Source organism: Lepus europaeus, chromosome 6 (genome assembly GCF_033115175.1).
Source record: "Lepus europaeus isolate LE1 chromosome 6, mLepTim1.pri, whole genome shotgun sequence".
NCBI classification, from domain to species: Eukaryota; Metazoa; Chordata; class Mammalia; order Lagomorpha; family Leporidae; genus Lepus; species Lepus europaeus.
Genome location: NC_084832.1, coordinates 125,012,028 through 125,031,986, shown reverse-complemented (window position 1 = coordinate 125,031,986; position 19,959 = coordinate 125,012,028). Strand labels below are relative to the sequence as shown.

The window sequence follows — 19,959 nt, the reverse complement described above, 5'->3', positions numbered from 1 at the left end:
ACTTGGAATATGTTGCTGAGGGAAAAAAGAAAAAAAAAAAAAACATAGTTCTCTTCCTTATTATTACTGAAAAGATAGTGTGCGCAAGAAGCATTAACCAGGTGAGTGCAGGTAAAATTTGTGCCGAGAGGTTCATCCACATTACCAGAGATTAGAGCGGGAATCTGATTTATACTGGAGAGGGGGTGCCTTTGGCCTCTTTGAAAGGACCACAGGTAAGCTGAAACCTAAACATGTAGTCACGTGTCAGCCAAGGAGCTGAAGTTTAGCCGAGCACGCAGCTGTGTAAGGATCCTCAGGTGAGATGGCCGTGGACTGCCCGTGCGGAATGATCCAGGAAAAGCTTTGCTGGTGCAGGAAGGTGGGCACTGGTCAGTCATTTGTAGAGTCTCCTGAAGATCCCGCTCATGTCTTAAGTCCAGAGGGAAAACTTGAGGCATTTTCTGTTGTGGGTTACATGGTTTCCTCCCGGTTTTAAGACCGCTGTTCTGTCTATTGAGTGGAGGATGGATTGGATAGGTTGAAGAGTGGGAATAAGACCATTGTACTTGTCCAGATAAGAAAGTTTGCCCGGACCGGGGTGGGGGCAGTGAAGATTTTGGGGGAGTGCTGGAGGCTGAATGGTGTAGCTTGGTGAGGAGTGGGATAACGGAGAAAGGACAGGGAGGAGTGCAAGATGCCTCATTGGGCATCCCAGTGGATGTTCATGGCACCAGTTGAGCTGGGAACATTGCAGAAGCAAGTTTATGCATGAACTTTGGGTGCGTAGATTTGAATTTGTTAGAAACATCGAGTGCATTTCTTCAGTGAAAAGCCCTAAATACTGGGTTGGTGTGTTGAAGAAAGGCCTTGAAGATCTATCAGGAAGAATTAACCAGAAGAGAATGAAACAAAATGCTTTGCAATGATGCTGGTGTATTTCTAGGAGAGAGATCAATGGTTATTTGCCTCTCGGAATTGAGTTTCCTTTGTGCTTGAGACAGATGGAATCCCTGCTAAGTTATTAACCCGGGTAATTGCAAAAGCATATTTTCTCCAAGGTTATCTAATTTGCTGCACTGGAAGCAGTCTTTATTTTGAATCAATTACTCATTTTGCAAGCCTTAAGGAATATAATTTGCAAAACTAAAAGTTGGTATTAAACTAAAAATTGGTATTTATTTTATCAATGATTGAGTGGAAATCCATACTGTAATAATGATAAATCTCTTGTTTCACTCATAATCAGTTTAGAGTATGCACATTTCACTGATCCGTTAGGTGTGTCCAGCGTATCAGAATGTTTCTTGGAAATGCATGTTTCGGTCTAGGTGCATGGCAAGGATGTGTTAAGAAAGTCCCTGCGTAAGACATTCTTAGACCACACTCCTGGCAAAGTCATTTTACTGTATGTGGAGGTGAAAGCGCATTCGGACCGTGCCTGATGAGACAGCCCTTCCTCCTCAGTCCTGTTCTTGATCTCATGGTTTGGTCATCGTGGGTGTGCTCTCCTTGCTTCTTCCTGGAAGGCAGCATCCAACCTCCAGTGTCCTCACAGCTGTCAGGGAGGTGATCCTGGTGGAGAGGTTTGGGATTCTAGATATGTCCCTCTGGTTTGGGCCTCTCTTCTTTTAAATTTGTTTAAAATGTTCATGGTCAGTTTGGCTGGGTAGAATCTCTCCTGCTGTATCATGAGTGTTGCTCTGAGAAGTGATCACAGCTGTATGTTAAACAGTAAAGTCAGATGCTGCTGTAGCAATACGGTGGCAGATGTCAGATACAAAGTGTGACCTTCGCAGGCTAGAAATCCTCTTACTGCAGGAGCTCACTCCCAGGTCCCAGCTGGAGCACTGCTTGAGCAGTGTCAACCTAAATAGGTGAGTGAGTGGATGAGTGAATGAAAAAGAGAGATGACGTCATCTTCTCTAGAATGTTCTGGAATCATTGAACGGAAAGGATAGTTTTGGGTGGATGGTTGGTAGGTCTTGCCACACTCTGCACAGTAAGTAAGTGGCGAGGGAGAGAGGCTTTTGAGACACTGGTAATGTTTTCACCAGACAGCCTTCCACGCTGTGACCTGTTGATACTACCTGAATTCCTTGGTCATTCTACTGCTTTGTCAAATTTTTCACATCTTAGTTAAAAAACGTAAAGAAACCCCCAAAAGAGTGGTTTTAATTTTTAGATAACTACATTTTCTGCCTTAAACAAATGCTCATCCTGTCAAATTGAAAAATGTTCAACTTCCATGATTTATGATGCTCCGGCTTGTTTACATTTCTACTTGTAGATTATGAGTGCTTGATTATTTAAATTGATACAGATGATGGGTTTGGCATGATAATCAGGTAATTATATTACCAAAGAAAATGAATGTGCTTTGCTTTTCTTGACTTCCAATATCATACAAATTATTTTAAATGCACTTAGTGATACATTTTGCTGTGCTCTGGTATAATTAACAAGTGGCAATCTCACAAATAGATTGTAAACTTTGAGAGTACTTCACGAATACCATATTAAAACGGAACTAAGAGGAGAACATATGATGTAGCAGTTCTATCACAGCTTGGGAGCCAGCAGCCCCTTTCAGAGCGCCCAGTTCAATTTCTGACTGCGCTGCTTCTGTTCCAGCTTCCTGCTGACGCACAACCGGAGTTACAGCAGGTGTTGATAGCTCAAGCGCTTGGGTCCCTGGCACCCACAGGGGTAACAAACAGCTCTGGGTTCCTGGCTTCAGCAGGCCCAGCCTTGGCTGTTGCAGGCGTTTGGGGAGTCAGATAGTGATGGAAGGCCTTTCGATCTGTGTCCCTGACTCTCTGCCTTTCAACTAAAATGAAAGTAAATAAATTTTAATAATTGTTTGATCTCTTTATTCAGTGGAACATTATGACTATAAAGTGAATTAAAAATAGCACACAGTTATAAAGCAGAAGAGGGGGTGGATCACTGTGTTCTTTGAATTGTATCTGAACTACCTGAGAACTCTTTATAATTTTTTAAAAAAATTTTAAGGTACTCAAAATATACGCTTATTTTGATGTGCAGAATTTTTGAAATCCATGCATACCTTTTTTGATTATCTATTTTTTTAAACTTTTATTTAATTAATATAAATTTCCAATGTACAGCTTATGGATTACAATGGCTTCCCCCTCCCCTAACTTCCCTCCCACCTGCAACCCTCCCCTCTCCCGCTCCCTCTCCCCTTCCATTCACATCAAGATTCATTTTCAATTCTCTTTCTATACAGAAGATCAATTTAGTATAAAGATTTCAACAGTTTGCACCCACATAGAAACACAAAGTGAAACATACTGTTTGAGTACTAGTTATAGCATTAAATCAAAATGTACAGCACATTAAGGACAGAGATCCCACAGGAGGAGCAAGTGCACTGCACAGTGACTCCTGTTGTTGACCCAACAAATTGACACTCTAGTTTATGGCGCCAGGAACCACCCTAGGTTCTCGTCATGAGTTGCCAAGGCTATGGAAGCCTTCCAAGTTCGCCAACTCTGATCATATTTAGACAAGGTCATAAAAGACAGGGTGAGGACAGTAACCAATGATCCTAAGAGTGGCATTTACCAGGTCTGAACAATTATACAGCATTAAGAGGGGAAGAGGACCATCAGTACACACAGGTTGGGAGTAGAGCCATTGGTAGAGTAGAGGTTATGATTACGAAGGAATGAGGCCCAAGTGCATTAGACAAGGTCTAGAACAAAGGACAGAGTCATTATTAGAGGAGCTAAGAAAGGTGTTGTCTAAGCTACAATTAAGTTTTCTGATTGAGAGGCAAATACATACCTTTCTAATGATACATATTTTTCATGAGCTTGTGGAAGAGCCCTCATGGGTGGTGAGTGGGTCTTATTCCCATCGAATCATCGAATACATGTCAGCATCTGGTGCGTTAACAGTGTGTGGCAGGTGCTTAGCAGATACTTCCCAAATATTAAAAACAACAATTAAAAAAAACTTATGTTCTAAAACTATGTGTGTAAATAACTGTAGCTTTGAGTAAATACTGTGTTCCAACACCATGGCCCAGAGTCATCAAGCTTTCTATTTCTTTTTAGTAGGAAAATGTTAAAGGTTTTTGAAAAATAATAGTTTTAGACAAGAATGAAAATTTGCAGTGGAATTTTTAACTTGCTCAGTCCTTTCAAAAACAATTTTGTGTTGCCTGGGACTCTCCCACACTTGTCTGTTTGTGTTAAAATGGCAAACTGGTTGTCTTGTCAAGTCCTATGTGAGAGCCACAGTTTCTGGTTATTTATAGCTCAAGTTTTGAGCTCTTTTATTAATTTTGTTTGTAGGATGCTGTTCTGATGCAGTTTTGTGCCAACAAATTGGACAAGAAAGACTTCTTTGGAAAATCTGATCCTTTCCTTGTTTTTTATCGAAGTAATGAAGATGGCAGGTGGGTCTGTTTTCATTCAGATGATATTTGAATACAAGTTTTTTTTTTTTTTTTTTTTTCAGAGAAACTCTTTACACTGATAAATGGAGTAAAATATTTAGGTATTTCAAAAAATGTGATTTTTGTTAGTGAGTTATGATGTGTAACTTTATAAGCATTTTATGTTTTGTTTGGTTGTAATAAGTAATTTTCAGTTTTACAGAAACACTTCCACTCCTCATAAAATGATGAAATTGCATTCATACTATGGAATTACTTTGAAAAAAACCTAAAAATGCTGAAACAGTGTATTTTGTTATAGGCTCTTCTTACAGAAGGAAATAGACTATGTGGGTTGTGTTTTATGAGAGTTGTTGTTTTTCTTTTCCTCCAGTGATAATCTGAACCTAAGATTCAGTAACATGTTTGATCATAATGTAATAAATTGAAGATCTTTGTTACTGGTAGTTAGATTGTTTTTTTTTTTTTTTTTGTGGTTTGAATGCATATTCATGGGATTGTAGAAAGTAATTTCGTGTGTGTGGTTCTACCCTTAAATATATTTAACTGTTCTCTGTCATTCCTCTGTGCTGTCAGTGTTCATGAGAAAGTTTGGGGTTAAAAATGTGACTCAGGTTCTGTGTGCTAGGTTTAAATCATGATTGTGCTTCTGAATAGCTGTGGGACCAAGGGCAGGTTTACTGACCTGTGTAAAGCTCAATTTCAAATGGAGTAATAGCAACAGTTACCCACAGGATTAAGTCCCATGTGGAAGTTTTTCTGACTTGTAAGAAGAACCTAAGCATTAGCTGTTGCTGCCACCTTGCATTATATTTCTATTTTTTGTCTGCCTTAACTGTGCAAGGTAAAATATTAGCTAAAGAGAAAATGTCATCTGGAAGTTAAAAACGAAACAAACAGAATGGGAAAAAAAAAAGTCACTACTGCTAAACTTAGTTATAAATAAAATTACAGAGTGTGTTGTTACCAAGCAAGTGTATAGTCTGTAACATAAAAATAGAAGGTTTTCCATTTAATGTGATATACTGGGCAGTTTGGAATGATTATTATGGGATTTTGGTTGGTGCGGCTCCTGTAAAATAATGGAATGTGATATTTTTCCCTTCTGTTTGGGTGGTGAAAAAGTGAGCCACTCATTTGCATCTGAACACTAACTTTACCTATAAAAGTAGAAAAAAAAAATGTTTGCCAGTCCTTTCAAAGGTGGGGAAAACTAAAGAAAGGTTTAAGTTTCTCAAGTCCCAGTGTTGTTCTGCCTCTTCCTGTGTGAGCCAGTTGTTTGCTGATTTCTATTTTTATTCTTATTAGTCCTATTTATTTTTCAAGATTACTTGTACAGTTGTTGTACATGTGTTTAACGGCACTAGTGACGTTTTTATTACAGAAATTACTACACTAGTAAAACACTTAGTAGATAAAATCAAAACATATTTACACTTAGTAAATAAAATTTAAACATTTGAAAAGAATTTAAAAATTTTAAAAATCCAGTATTATGAAATCATTTTAAATGTCTGTTGCTAAAAATTAAGCTCATTTCAGAAAACTTTTTGTGTATCTGTACAAACATTAGTTTACAGCCAGCTCCAAATAGTTTGTGTCTTAATAGACTCACTGAGCAAAAATGCTTTCATGTGCTCCATATTTACTGTAGATCTCTATATTTGTAGATGTTTTAGCCTTTGAAAACATTTATGTGAAAAACAAAGTGATAGAAGAGACTGAGAAATCTTTCATTGTCTGGTTTATACTCAAATGTGCACTGTGTCCTGGGCTGGGCCGCGGCAAAGCCAGGAGCCTGGAGCTCCTCCTGGGGCTCCCACATGGATGGCAAGGACCCGGGCACTTGGGCCATCTTGAGTTGCTTCCTGAGACACATCAGCAGGGAGCTGGATCCGAAGCAGAGCAGTGTGGACTTGAAGTGGCACTCAGATATGGGAGTCCAGCACCATAGGTGGCAGCTTAACCTGCTGTGCCTCAACTCCAGCCCTTGTTTTTAGCTTTATTATGGAGTTATTTCAAAAATTTGCTGTCCTGTTTGAGGTTCATTTTATGAGAAGAAGTAAAACTAAATTTCTACTGGGGCCATTAATTTAAAACCATAATTATATGTGATTATAAATTCTTATTTTTTTCTTTTCACATTTTTCAACTTTACCTGCATTCCAGTTTAGGTAATAATGTTCCTTTGGAATAGCTATTTTTGGTAGATGGGTCTGATTTAATAAAAACATTTTCTTCCTAATGCTGCTTGTGATACACATTTACATTTCTGCAGCGGCACCCCTGAGTGTTAGGAGAGCTGCCCAGTGTCCTGTTAGCACTGCCCTGGTGGCGCTGGCTCACTCCCCAGTGAGGTGTTACTGGCTGTCTCCCACCAGTGCCTTACACAGTAGAATGATTAACAGGAGTCAGAAGAATCCCTGACTCAGAAATACCTCCCTGGGAAGATGAGTCACCTTCTTTTAAAAGATTTTATTTATTTCTTTGAGAAGTAGAGTTACAGACACAGAGAGGGAGAGACACAGAGAAAGAAAGGTCTTCGATCTGCTAGTTCACTCCCCAAATGGCTGCAAGGGCTGGAGCTGAGCCAATCTGGAGCTAGGAACCAAGAGCCAGGAGCGTCATCCAGGTCTCCTACACAGGTCCAGGGGCCCAGGCACTTGGGCCATCTTCCACTGCTTTAGTAGACCATCAGCAGGGAGTTAGATTGGAAGAGGAGCAGGCAGGACTTGAACCAACACCCATATGGGATGCCAGCACCATAGGTGGAGGTGTAGCCTACTGCACCACAATGTGAGTCCAAATGAGTCGCCTTCTGATGGGGAGTGAACCAGTGGATGGAATCTCTCTCCCCCTCCCTCCTCCCTCTCGCTCCCTCTCCCCTCCCCCCATGTAACTCTGCCTTTCAAATAAATAAATAAACATAACAAAAAGAAGCCCTGTCCCCTTCCTTTGACTAAGATTTCCCCTTAAGCTGTCCACAAGTTCTCTTTCTCTTCAAAGTTTTAAATTTATGTCTTCTTTTATTAAATGATGCGTTAGCAACAGAGGGCCTCATAATGTAAGTTTTGCACAAAAAAGACAATATATACTAATACTAAAAAACAATATATACTAATGGGAACCCCTTCTCTTTTTTTATACAGTTTTACAATTTGCCATAAAACAGAAGTTGTGAAAAACACCCTGAACCCTGTGTGGCAGGCCTTCAAGATCTCCGTGAGAGCTCTATGCAACGGAGACTACGACAGGTGAGAGAAGGGACAGCTTCACTGAGACTCTGAATGCTGACTGCGGGTCTGATCTCTAAGCCAGATTTTAGGCACACAGCAAAGTGGTTTATTTACCTTTGTAGATGTTTATTTATAAAGGCATAAATGATTTGTTCGAAAAATTTGGAACAACTTTTAAAAAGTTCCAAATGATCTGAGGAAAAGGGATAGTTTATCTAATCAAGATTTGAGTAAACTGGTGGATTTTCTGACAACAAAAATGTTCCAAGTGCTAAAAAATTGTGAGTTTAGGTTTGCACTCATTATTCTGAAGTCACCAGCATTTTCACTGCCTCAAGTCTGCAGCAGAAGGAGCAGGTACACAGGAGGTGCCGGCGTGTGGCTGGGCTGTCACCAGCTCCGGCAGACCCTCGAGAACGTTGTTCAGCCTTGTCCCTTCGTGAAGGAGCCCCAGATGCACAACAGGGAGACTTTGGTGTTTTACAGGTGGCTCAGTGCAAGAGTCCAACACGTCTTCCCACACTGTACCTGGACGTTTCTTAATGCCCAAGTTTTTTTTTCCTGTTTTTAAATTAAATTATTTGTAGTTACAATATAAAAACCAACACATCCCCAGAGAAAAGCAACCATGAAAAGTTAATACCCAGTGTCATTGTTGTTTTAGTTATCTTGCTATTTCTCTATTTAAAAAATGGAAATTATGCCATCAGTGAGTGAGTGAAAGAGTGATTATCGGTGTATAATTAAGATTGCTTTGAAGTTCATCATTCCACTTGACTGTCATTTCGTTCATTCATTCATTCGTTATTCTCATCAGGTGGTTTCCACTTAGCAATGTCAGTGTAGGTATCCTGGTAGAAATTCAGATTCTCAGGCCGCAGTGACGACCGACTGAGCTAGAGACCCAGACTGTGGGTTTTGACGAGACTTCTGAGGGATGCTGCCCCATGCTGAGTGTCAGAAATGTTGTTGCAAGACAGAGATCTTCAGCAGTGGAGAACTGAGTGCCTCCCTCCTCATAGAAGAGCTATGTCCGCTATGTACTTTCCTTACTCCCTGTAGAGAATCAAAATGGATTTTGCAAACCTACTTTAAGATAAAATTACAGTCATAAGCAAAACCATTTTCAGATTACTTTGTAAAACCACATGTTTATACTGGTTTATCTAAGAAAGTCTGATATCTTATTTTTTATTTCTCATAATATTTTATTCTTAATATGTAACTTCATGTGTTTTTCCCCCCCGTGGACAGAACAATCAAAGTAGAGGTGTACGACTGGGATCGAGATGGGAGGTAAGACGTTTTCTTTTTTTTTTTTAATTCTTGTTCTTGAAACTTTTATTTCAGTGTTCAGATTGCATATTTTATCGGGTTTTCCAAATGTTGTGGAAATATTTACATGAGTTATTAAGAACAGGTGTATTTCCTTTTGAAAACAGAGGTCTTCTTATAGTAACATAGTAGAGATTTTCAGTTGGGGCCTGATACCTTCTTACTGTGTGACACCTACAGACGTCTCCTTTGTTGGCCGCAGGGATTCTGACATTTCTGCATTTTCCAGGATATCTGCAGAGCCCTATTACTTCATGCCTGAGCTATTGAAGGGAGCACACCTGAGCCCTGTGCCCTCCCTCCACCAAAGAACAGGTGCCCACCTCATCAACAGCAACTGCAGAATGGTGCCTGGTGATTGCCAAACCAAATAGTTGTTCAGAGCTCTGCAGTCAGTCTTCCTCTGCACATCCCAGGAGATGTGGAAGACCCACAGGGAGGGAACACACTTTTCCCTTTTCCTCTAGGGCCTTTTCCCCTGTGTTTCTGCTGTTTTACATAGGATTCATGGGGGTCCTATTAAATGATAGGGCTCAGAAATCGTAAGAGTCCGTTTTGTCTTAGCTGCCACTCCAGGTGGTTCCTGAAGGGACCAAAGGTACCAATGTCCAAGGACGATGGTGAATGGGAAAGCAGAGGGGTCTTCAAGTTGTTCACATGGTGCAAGCCCTGAACCCAGCCACAGTTCACTAGTATATGGAGCTGAAAAGAGGTTGTAGCTCAAGATCTAAGCAAGGTCTTTCTGGGAGCGTTGCATTCCAGCCAGCAGCCGTGCCCAGCGGAGTGAGAGTGCCCAGCGGAGTGAGAGTGTCTGGATACTGAGCACTGCTGGCTGCCCTCATTCTGTTGCAGGAGCAAGAAACGCCCAGGTAGAGACCCATAGGCAAGCGTTTATACACACGCATTCACACGCATGTTTCAACGGTGCTCTCAGGCTTCCCCAGCAGTGATGAGGGGAGACAGAGAGAGATGAGAGATCCTAACCCATGCGTCACCTGCCTAAGAGTTAAAGACTCAAGGATTTCATGCCACAGTGGTCTTTATATTTCTGCCACGTATTCATTTAAATAATTAATTATTCAGGTTTGCTGTGTAAAAATTCCACGTGCATTCTGGAGGATTCTCATTGGAAACCTTGTTTTTCTTCATAGGAACTTAGGTTCCATGGCATCATTAAACGTGATTCACTGAGAAAATGAGTTTGACTGCTCAGGGTAATTGCGAAAGGCGGTACCATCAGTCTGAGTCAAGGCCTTATGCTCTGGAGCATATACCTGTTACATTTTAATTGACTCTGTGCATAGGTGGTGGCCTTTCCTGGCCATTTTTGGCAGTTGGGGAAGTAGTTCTGATTTGACCACTTAGAAATGGAGAGTAAACACTGAGATCTTATCTGTAGCCATGCACATCAAGTGCTGCTTTTGTGGAAATGGAAGATACTGGGTTTTCCTTCACAGGGTGAGTTTCTGTGACTTTCCTGTTGCTTCCTGTCTGCTTCGGAGTTGCAAGAATTTTGAGCAGATGGGAAGAGCAGAATTATCTTGAATTTCAATTACTTTTTCTTCTAATTTGGGGATGTTGAGCACTGTTACTTAGGATCTGATTTACTGAATGTTTCTAATGTGCAGGGTGTTCTCCAAGTATTTTTTTCATGTGAGTCCTAATTGAGTTTTTAATAAATGGTAGACATCATATCAGGTAGATTTTACAGAAGAAGAAACTGGGGGAAAAAGTAACTTGCCTAAGGTCACACAGCTAGCACCGTGGACCTGAGGCATGGCATTCTGCTTCCACACTGCGGTCCCAACTGTTGCACTACACTGATGGTGAATTCTGGCACTTACATAATAAGTCTTTAACCTATGTCAGAATCTAACCAATGCAGTTCTTACCCTGGGATACTTTGATAATAGGCAATGAATAGTTAAGAGCAATGCAAAGGCTATCTAAGACACGATTTAACGTAATTTCAGTATTTTATTACCTGAAATTTTTTATTACCTAGAAAAGCAGATAATATAATCCTAGGGAGCAACTCATATCGAACAGAAATTAGGTAGGAGAAGTGAGTGACACAGATGGTGCAGGAATCCTCAGAGACCTTGGAAGGGGCAGTACAGTGTGTCAGAGAGCCAGCTTAGATTAAGAGAGTGAGAGCTGGAGTGGGGGGGCGGGAGACACATCATTTACTAAACACAAAAGAAGTAAAAGATTGGGCTGTTAGATTAGGGGAATACTTTTCAATAAAAATAATGATTGACTTTCAGTACATCAGATTTAGAGGCAAAAAATAGAGATTTAGAAGCTGATTTGCCATTGGATTGCAAACCATTTGCAGGGAAGATTGGCAGTGATGACTGCTATGCTGCCTTTTTTTTTTTTTTTTTTTTTTTTGACAGAGTGGACAGTGAGAGACAGAGAGAGAGAAAGGTCTTCCTTTACCGTTGGTTCACCCTCCAATGGCCGCTGCGGCCGGCGTGTTGCGCCAATCTGAAGGCAGGAGCCAGGTGCTTCCTCCTGGTCTCCCATGCGGGTGCAGGGCCCAAGGACCTGGGCCATCCTCCACTGCCTTCCCGGGCCATAGCAGAGAGCTGGCCTGGAAGAGGGGCAACCGGGACAGAATCTGGGGCCAGACTCGGACTAGAACCCAGTGTGCCGGTGCCGTAGGTGGAGGCTTAGCCTAGTGAGCTGCCGCACCGGCTGCTTTTTTCTTTTTTAAAGTTTCACTTCTGTGTACCATCATTAACAAGGTGCTCAGGGGGAGTCTGAGGAGATAAAGGCTGTGAAAATAAAGAGGGAGAGGTTGGCAAGGGGGAATACTGTTGGGAAATTAAACATTCGTTGAATAATATCATTAGCAGAGTAATTAGGGGAATGGAATGTAATTTCAAAAGCGATGTAATGTTGGGGCTAAGGTGCTCCATCTTTAACACAAACTGTAAATATGTACTTTAATAGATGATATCAGTGTTTGATTCTGCGTATTCATATGTACCAAAATTGCCTTTTCAATGTTAGCAAAACGATCAGTTTGTGGGTGACATACAGAAAGCAAAGTTAAAATAATAAATAATTCTTGATAACTTTTAATTAAATATTGTATATGAAATTTGGAAGCTACTTTGGTCTCCAGTTGAAGGATACATAAAAAATTTATGTAATGCAGATAATAATTTTATAGTGAAAATGATAAAGGTCACCACATGGATAGTTTAAGTTGTGGTATCATACCATGGTTATTAAACTACATGCACTTTTATTTGGCTGACATAATTTCCCAGTGTGGATGTCATTTCTGCAAAGCAGCGTGACTGTAATGGGACACGCAGAGTTCCTGACACCAGGTTGTGGTCAGCAGAGGCTGCTTCCTGTTCTCTGGTTCTGTCGTCTTTAACATTTGTCCTGAATCCTGTACCATTTTTACTCTAAATGCAGATCCATAACTTTTGAGTCTTAACATTTGAAAAAATTATTTGCTTAGTGTTTTTTATTTTTTATTTTTTTATTTTTTGGGCCCTGCACCCGCATGGGAGACCAGGAGAAGCACCTGATTCCTGGCTTTGGATCAGCGTGGTGCACTGGTCGCAGCAGCCACTGGGTGGTGAACCAATGGAAAAGGAAGACCTTTCTGTCTCTCTCTCTCTCACTGTCCACTCTGCCTGTCAATAAATAAATAAATAAATAAACAGTAGACTATCACTTTAATATAGAAACAGTAGAAACATTAATAAGAGGAACTTCAATTTTTTTATACTTATACTTTTATACTCAAAAGTCTTTGAAATCCGGTATGTATTTTGTGTTTACCACTCATGTCTGCTTTAACTTGTCACTGCCCATTGACTAGTGGCTGTCGGCAGGAGCAAGCCACTTAGACATGAATGGAGCCCACTGTGTGTATGATAAGTAACTTTTTATCAAATGGAACATTTTGTGTCTATTTTGTAGTAGTTTAGGATTGACCCCTTATAACCTGGTGCACACTGGTTAGATAGGTATTATTTTGTTTATGAATTTAAGAATAGAAAGGCAGTAGGGCAGTCTGTTCCGAATCTTGAGAGACTATTTCAGTTAAAAATTACAGTGGGAGCTGTTTGCTGGCGCTGCCTGCCTGCTGTCCCTACCTTCAGTACTCCAGGTCAATCCTGAGAGTCCTAGTTGGGGAATTTAAGGCAGTGGTGTGATCTCGTGTCTGAATTCTGGTAGTATTTCCTGGTTGGGGTGTATAATGCAGTGGTTAAGAGGATGCGTGGGATGCCCGTATCCCATATCAGAGTGCCTGGGTTTGAGTCCCGCCTCCACTTCTGATTGAAGCTTCCTGCTAATGCACACCCTGGTGGTTAGCAGTGATGGCTCAGGTACTGTGTCCCTGCTACTTAACATGGGAGATTCACATTCAGTTCTAGGCTCCCAGCTTCCCCCTGGCTCAACCCTAGCTTTTGGAGGCATTTGGGAAGTGAACCAGTGGATGGAAAATCTCTCTCCGGTCTCTGTCCCTCTGCCTTTAAAATACAGTGAAAATAAAATGAGTAAATATGATTTTAAAAGAATTTTGGCAGCATTAACATTGTTATTAATGAGCTTGAAATTAATCCTGAAACATGACCCTGTGCAGCACAGAAAAATGTGGCGAAGGTGTTGAGTTCATGCTAACTACCCTGAGATAATCTAGCCTAGGGTGTGGTCATCTGTGCTGTTGACCTAGGCACATTGACGGCATGTTGGGAGCACAGGAGCAGTCTTGACCTTGGTCGGAATCTTCTCTTTACAAGGAGCCCATGTTCAACAGGCGGATCTACCTTACTGAAATCATTCCCTCAATTCCCATTGTTTCTTTAGGGGATGTGAAGGAAGAATATTTAAACCTCATTTTAGAAATTGAAAGCTGAGGTGCTCAGAAACTGACTTGTGTGGCTGACAGAGCAATCAGCAGTGGTGTGTGGGAAAAGCTACAGTCGCGTGGAGTTGCTTCAGCTGAAATGGTGGCTTAGTTTAACATTCGGGGGGCATTCCTGGAACAGCCTGCACTGAATGCACACTGCTCTCACGTGGGACTGATTGTAAGTGGGCTGCCAAGTTGATCACTGTCTCCCAGAAAATGAAGATTTGATGAAAGGGTGGTGGTGTGCACTGTCAGTCATGAAATCCCAGCTTGGGAGAGCGTTGAGCAGGGATAGCACACGTGTCCCCGTTTACAGCCTGAGCTGTCTCAGACAGCCGTATTTATCATATACCAGCGCAGGACGGTCATTAATCTGTGAAATGCCACAAAGATTCTGTCATGTTCTGGAATGTGAACTCCGAAGATCCCGTTTGATAAACACATTGGTGATGCTTCCACTGTGGGGTTATGCTTCATCATGACCGAGTGGTTCTTGGCCCAGTGCTGAAGAATTTACTGGTGAGCTAAGACTTTCAGACTGATTGAAGTGGAGCTGTAGCTCACCGTTTGCCTGCACTTAACTCTGCATGTCCCGGGCCTGTGTCCAAGAGAGAAGGCTCAGCCTCCTGTCTCCGTTCCAGGAACTGTCACTTCTTGGAGACTTGTTGTAGTGTTGATAAATGAAATATCATCTACCTATTATTCACTGACATCTTTCTTCTTCCACCTACAAAGAAGTTAGTAAATGATTTCTCTCGGAAGTAGTCTGCAAGTCTTTAATCTCATTTACTTTTCATCTGTAAGTTTTACCTCATGAAAGACTGATTTAATTTGGTGTATATCAGATATTTGAAGTGATAATCAGTTTTCAGATTCCGTACGTCTTCATGTATTTGTGCCCCAGTGGAAATCCTATTAATTAGCTTGAGAGGTTGTTGCTGAGTTTTTGTTGTGTTTTAAGTTTGCCAGGCAATGTGCTGAATGTGAAAAGTAGCGTCTTTATTGTGTGTCTAAGGCTTAGTGCCCAGGACAAGCAGATTTAGATTTTTTTAAAAAATATTTATTTAGTTGAAAGTCAGAGTTACATAGAGAGAGAAGGAGAGGCAGAGAGAGAGAAGTCTTCCATCCGCTGGTTCACTCCCCAATTGGCCACAATGGCAGGAGCTGCACCAATCCAAAGTCAGGAACCAGGAGCTTCCTCTGGTTCTTCCCACATGGGTACAGAGGCCCAAGGACTTAGGCCATCTTCTGTTGCTATCCCAGGCAATAGCAGAGAGCTGGATCGGAAGTGGAACAGCCGGGTCTTGAACCGGTGCCCATATGGGTTGCCAGCACTGCAGATGGCGGCTTTACCTGCTATGCCACAGCGCCAGCCTCCAGATTTAGATTTTGATGGATCAGAATAACTTGGAGCCATTTATGGGGTTTATATTTATATACATATATATATATTACTTATAGTGTTGGTGAGAAATATACAAGGAACAGTCCTTGATTTTTTTTTAAAGATTTATTTATTTATTTGAAAATCAGAGTTACACAGAGAGAAGAGGCAGCAAGAGAGAGAGGTCTTCCATCCATTGGTTCACTCCCCAATTGACTGCAGTGGCTGGAGCTGCACCCATCCAAAGCCAGGAACTAGGAGCTTCTTTAGGGGCTCAAGGATTTTGGCTGTCTTCTGCTGCTTTCCCAGACCATAGCAAGGAGCTGGATCAGAAGTGAGCAGCCGAGTCTTGAATCGGCTTCCATATGGGATGTTGGCACTGCTGACAGTGGCTTTACCTGCTATGCCACGGCACAGGCCCCAGTCATTGATTTTTGATGGCTGTGGAGTCACAGGAGATACGTGCCCTCGTGGCTGGGGTGGCAGAGACAGTTAAATACAGTTGCATGCAGCCACATGCAGCCATATGTTTACATACAGTCACATCCACATGTTGACATTGACTTACAAGTAACCACACCCAGCTTGTGTTCCTTGGTGCACAGTAGTGGCTTGGAACCAAACTGTCACATGACAGGGTTGTGGGCAGTAGCCCAGGAGATGGGCCTGCTAGTTACCATGACACCAATTGCCATAGAGGCACAGAGATTGGGGGAGCACAGAGATGAGGGGACAAGGGTGTGGGACCTTGATAACCTCAGCTTCCCGAGTTCATCTCTTCAACATTCATGGAGTATTTTAGTTTTATGTAGTGTGGTTTCTGTTGATGCGGTGTTCTTCTGCCGACTTTGGATGATCTTGAGTTACTCTAGGTGTACTTTGTTGGCAAAAAGGCTTCATCCCACCTTCAGTAAGATGGCTGAGAAGGTTATTCAGCCGCTTGACAGCCCTTTACTGCAGATACTTAGGCTAGGCTTGGGGACATGGGACTCTAGCCAGTTTCAGCTGTGTGGTCTGACTTTGTCCTGCCTCCTTCCATCCCCAAATACTTACATAGGAAAGCTCTTCTGTGGTCTGTGTTTTGCTGTTGGTTTTTGTGCTTAAATCCAAGTTACATGCCATCAGTTGTATAAGAGCTCTCTATCCCATCTGAACTCATGTCATTCCTGCATCCTGTGTGTTTTCTTGACCGTTTAGGAATGTTTGCCAGCATCTGGAACACACGACCTCAACTTGTCTTTCATACCATTGTCAGCTACGTGAGGCCCACAGCTATATCTAACTCTGAAGACTACGGTGACTCTGACGTGGTAGCTCAGAGAGTGTGTGAAATAGCTGGGTTTTTCTTTCCAGGGAATACTCAGTTCTGCGTCAGTACTTGTTGTGCATCTCCTCGTCCACGGTCTTTCTCTGAAATAATTTTCGAGCTGTGACTTCACTGGTGACACCTCGGGTAGTGAGTAAGGAGTCCAGCTGACGTGTCTGTTCTCGTCTTCAGCACTCACAATCATCTCTGGTGTTATCACTCACCCATCTGTGATCTTGTTAGGCAGATTAGTTACCTTTTCTGCTTTGTTGCATGTCCAAATACTGGCTAGAACAGTAGAAGGAATTATCAAATTCAAGTCAACAGATAGAAACAGTGTAAATTTTGGTCATTAATAATCTTATTATTTAAAGTCATATGTCTCCATTGGAAAGTTATCAGTCAAATGTGGAATATAAATTGTCTTTTGCTTCTGGTGTAAGAACCTTGGACTGAGAGAAGCTTTTAGAATTAACACCATTTCACAAAGAGGAGATGGCGCCTGATTGATTACATGTAATTGTGAACAAAACATCAGTTTTACCCCTAAATCTGCCTTTCCTCTTCCAGTTTCATTCCACTGTGAGATTACTGGGGGTGAAAGTCACAGTGTTTATCAACTACCAAAATAGGTGGTTGCTGTCGAATGGGCTTAGGATCCCAGAAGACCTTTTCATTGCCAAGTGCAACCTGGGATTTTGGGGGTCGTGAGGTGGCCTGAAGGTTCTCAGAACGTAGGCTTGGGGTGCACACTCAAGACTGAGCAGTGGTGGCTGATCAGTGGTGGACAGATAGACATGTTCATGTTTTCCCGTCTTCTGTGGTGCTGTTGACTACACCCCTTGGTATCAGTGTAAACCCTCAGCGCCACCATCATCCCAGGACCACTGACCTGTCCTGCTTGATCTCATCTACCCTGTCCCCAGCAGCCCCAGCTCCTGCATCAGTAAGAAAGAAACAAGAAAATGATGCTGTCATTGTCACTAAAAAACAGTGATTTCTCTCTCTCTATATATAACATATATAATATAGTTTTCACTAAAATAGATAGGGATATTTATGGAAACAGTATTTCTTACTAGGCTAAATTTATTTTGCAATGCAATTTGCAAAATCTGTGTTGCAAATTTATTTTATGTTTATGTTGCAAATTTATTTTGCAACATAATCTGTACAGCAAGATACTAGAAATTATTTTTTACAAGTAAACATTCTGATGGAGTACAATGGTCCCCCTTTACCTGCTTTTTTGCCTTCCCTGTTTTCATTTACCCATGCTCTGAAAATATTCAACACAAAACTCCAGAAATAAACAGTGGATGAGTTTTCACTTGCACACTGCTCTACACAGCATGATGAAATTGGGTGCTGTCCCGCACAGCCCTTCGCTGGGCAGGACCCACCCCGGAGTTCTGTTTCATGCTGTACATACTCCCCGCCCATCCTTAGCTCTGTACCCATCAAAGTCACCAAAACACTGATCATGCAGTGCCTCTGCTGTACTGAAATACGGTCCCACAGCGCAGAAGTAGTGATGCCAGGCAGAAGCCATAAAGTGCTTCCTTTAAGGGAAAAAGTGAAAATTCACAAATAAAAGAAAAAATATATGTAGAGGCTGCTAAGATCTATGGTAGAAAGAATCCATGCAGGAGAAAAAGTAAGTTTTCGCTAGTTTTTCTGTCTTACTGCAAACTGTTAAGGTTCTGGGCACAGTGCACAGTAAGTGCTTTGTTAAGATGGAAAAGGCATTAAGAGACAGTGTGTGTGTGTGCATGCGCATGTGCACACAGGAATTAATATGGTATATGCACAGGGGTTTGTGCTGTCTGGTTTCAGGCATCATCTTCTGTCTTGGAACCAGTTCTGCGTGGATAGGGTGGGGCTGCTGTACAGGGAGAGCAGCACAGCAGTAGAATATGTTTTCTACAATACAGTGTAGGGGAAAGAGAAAATAAATCAGAACTACAGATCATAGATGGAGGGAAAAACTGGTAGGGAGAGGACTGTTAGGAACAGGACGGAATATCCTAGCAAGTGCTGGAATGAGGGCAGGACAGAGCTGAGGTCTTACGAATGCCTGGCAGGAAGAAGTGTGTTTTAAGTCCACTTCTCCAAAAGACATTGTTTGTGTCACTGCTGCCACCCTGCTGACTTGGAGTTAGCTGTGTCACAGAAGAAGAGCCTGGGTTATCTGAAAATGGTAGTTTATACTTTGCTCTGCAGATGCGACTTAGCTTGAACTCTGTGGCCCCCTGAATCCTTCATTCCCCAGCAGGTCTGGGGGAAAACTGCTAGGGAGGTTGGCTGGGTGTTCAAAGATAAAGGCACTGCTGCTTTTGAATTGGATGAAGAAGACTGACAAATGGGAAAATAACCAATTTAGCCTTTCATATGATGTGAAATAATTTATGTAAAATCTTCAAACTGACTTAAGTATAAGACTCATACCAGTATCCAAAATAATGTCCACATAAATGGGAAGTACACAAGCCACAATAAATTTAAAAGGAGTTCTAAACATAATGGGAGGTGGAATCAAAAGTTGGATTTAAAACACAAGCTCACAAAGTCACTTGCAGTGTAATAGAGCTAAGTGCACATATTGTGACTGTACAGCACAGTGTTTTCACACAGTCAGTGCACCCCCATGGAGACCTGTCGGGAGCTTTCTCTCCCTCTCCCAGGCACCATCCTCCGATCCCTAAGGGACTGCTCTTCTAGTAGACTTTCGCCATAGGTCAGCGTTGACTGTGAGTTGTGCGTATGTGGAATCATCAGCAGGTGCTCTGTGTTGCTTTGCTGGATGTTAGGTCTGGGAGATGCATGCTGGTTGTGATACCTGGTTTGTTCATTTCAGTTTCCTTTATTCTGCTGTAAGAATGAACTGCCAAATATCTGTCTGTTCTACAACTGATGGCATCTGGTTTTCCCCAGTTTTGGTTGTGATCAGTGATGCGTGGATATGTATATAGCTCTCTGTGTCTTTTTGTTGGCCAGGGTAAATTTAATCTGTTTGGATGTATACCTAGGAGTGGGTCACTGATGCACATGTGTTTAGCTTTCCTGGGCTCTCCTCAGAGCTTTTCCACTGTGATTGTGGGATTGTGCCAGTTTACTTTCCAGGCATCACCAAGTCAGAGTTTCACTTGCTCCCTATACTTGTCAATATTTGGATCCAGTTTTTTTCAACTTTAGCCCTTCTTGTGAGCATCTGAGCAAGCATCTCTCACGTGCATGTCCCAGCTGACCAGCGAGGGTGAATACGTTGTTCACTGACTATTTGATGAGTATCTTTTAGGTTTACTGATCACTTGATGAAATCCATAGATTTAAATAAGTAAAGCTTTATAGGTAAAAATATACAACTAAAAGGTAAAGAGTATTGGAAAATTAATAGCACTGTGTGTG

General features: G+C 41.8%; 1 protein-coding gene across 1 annotated transcript in view; it reads left to right on the top strand.

Annotated features, from left to right (window-relative positions):
* CPNE8 (copine 8) overlaps positions 1-19,959 on the top strand; it is a 250,977-nt gene that overhangs the window by 134,846 nt on the left and 96,172 nt on the right. The window contains exons 8-10 of the mRNA XM_062195063.1: positions 4,305-4,408; positions 7,558-7,662; positions 8,899-8,940. Of these exons, the coding sequence (XP_062051047.1) occupies positions 4,305-4,408; positions 7,558-7,662; positions 8,899-8,940 (251 nt within the window). The remainder of the gene's footprint in view (positions 1-4,304; positions 4,409-7,557; positions 7,663-8,898; positions 8,941-19,959) is intronic.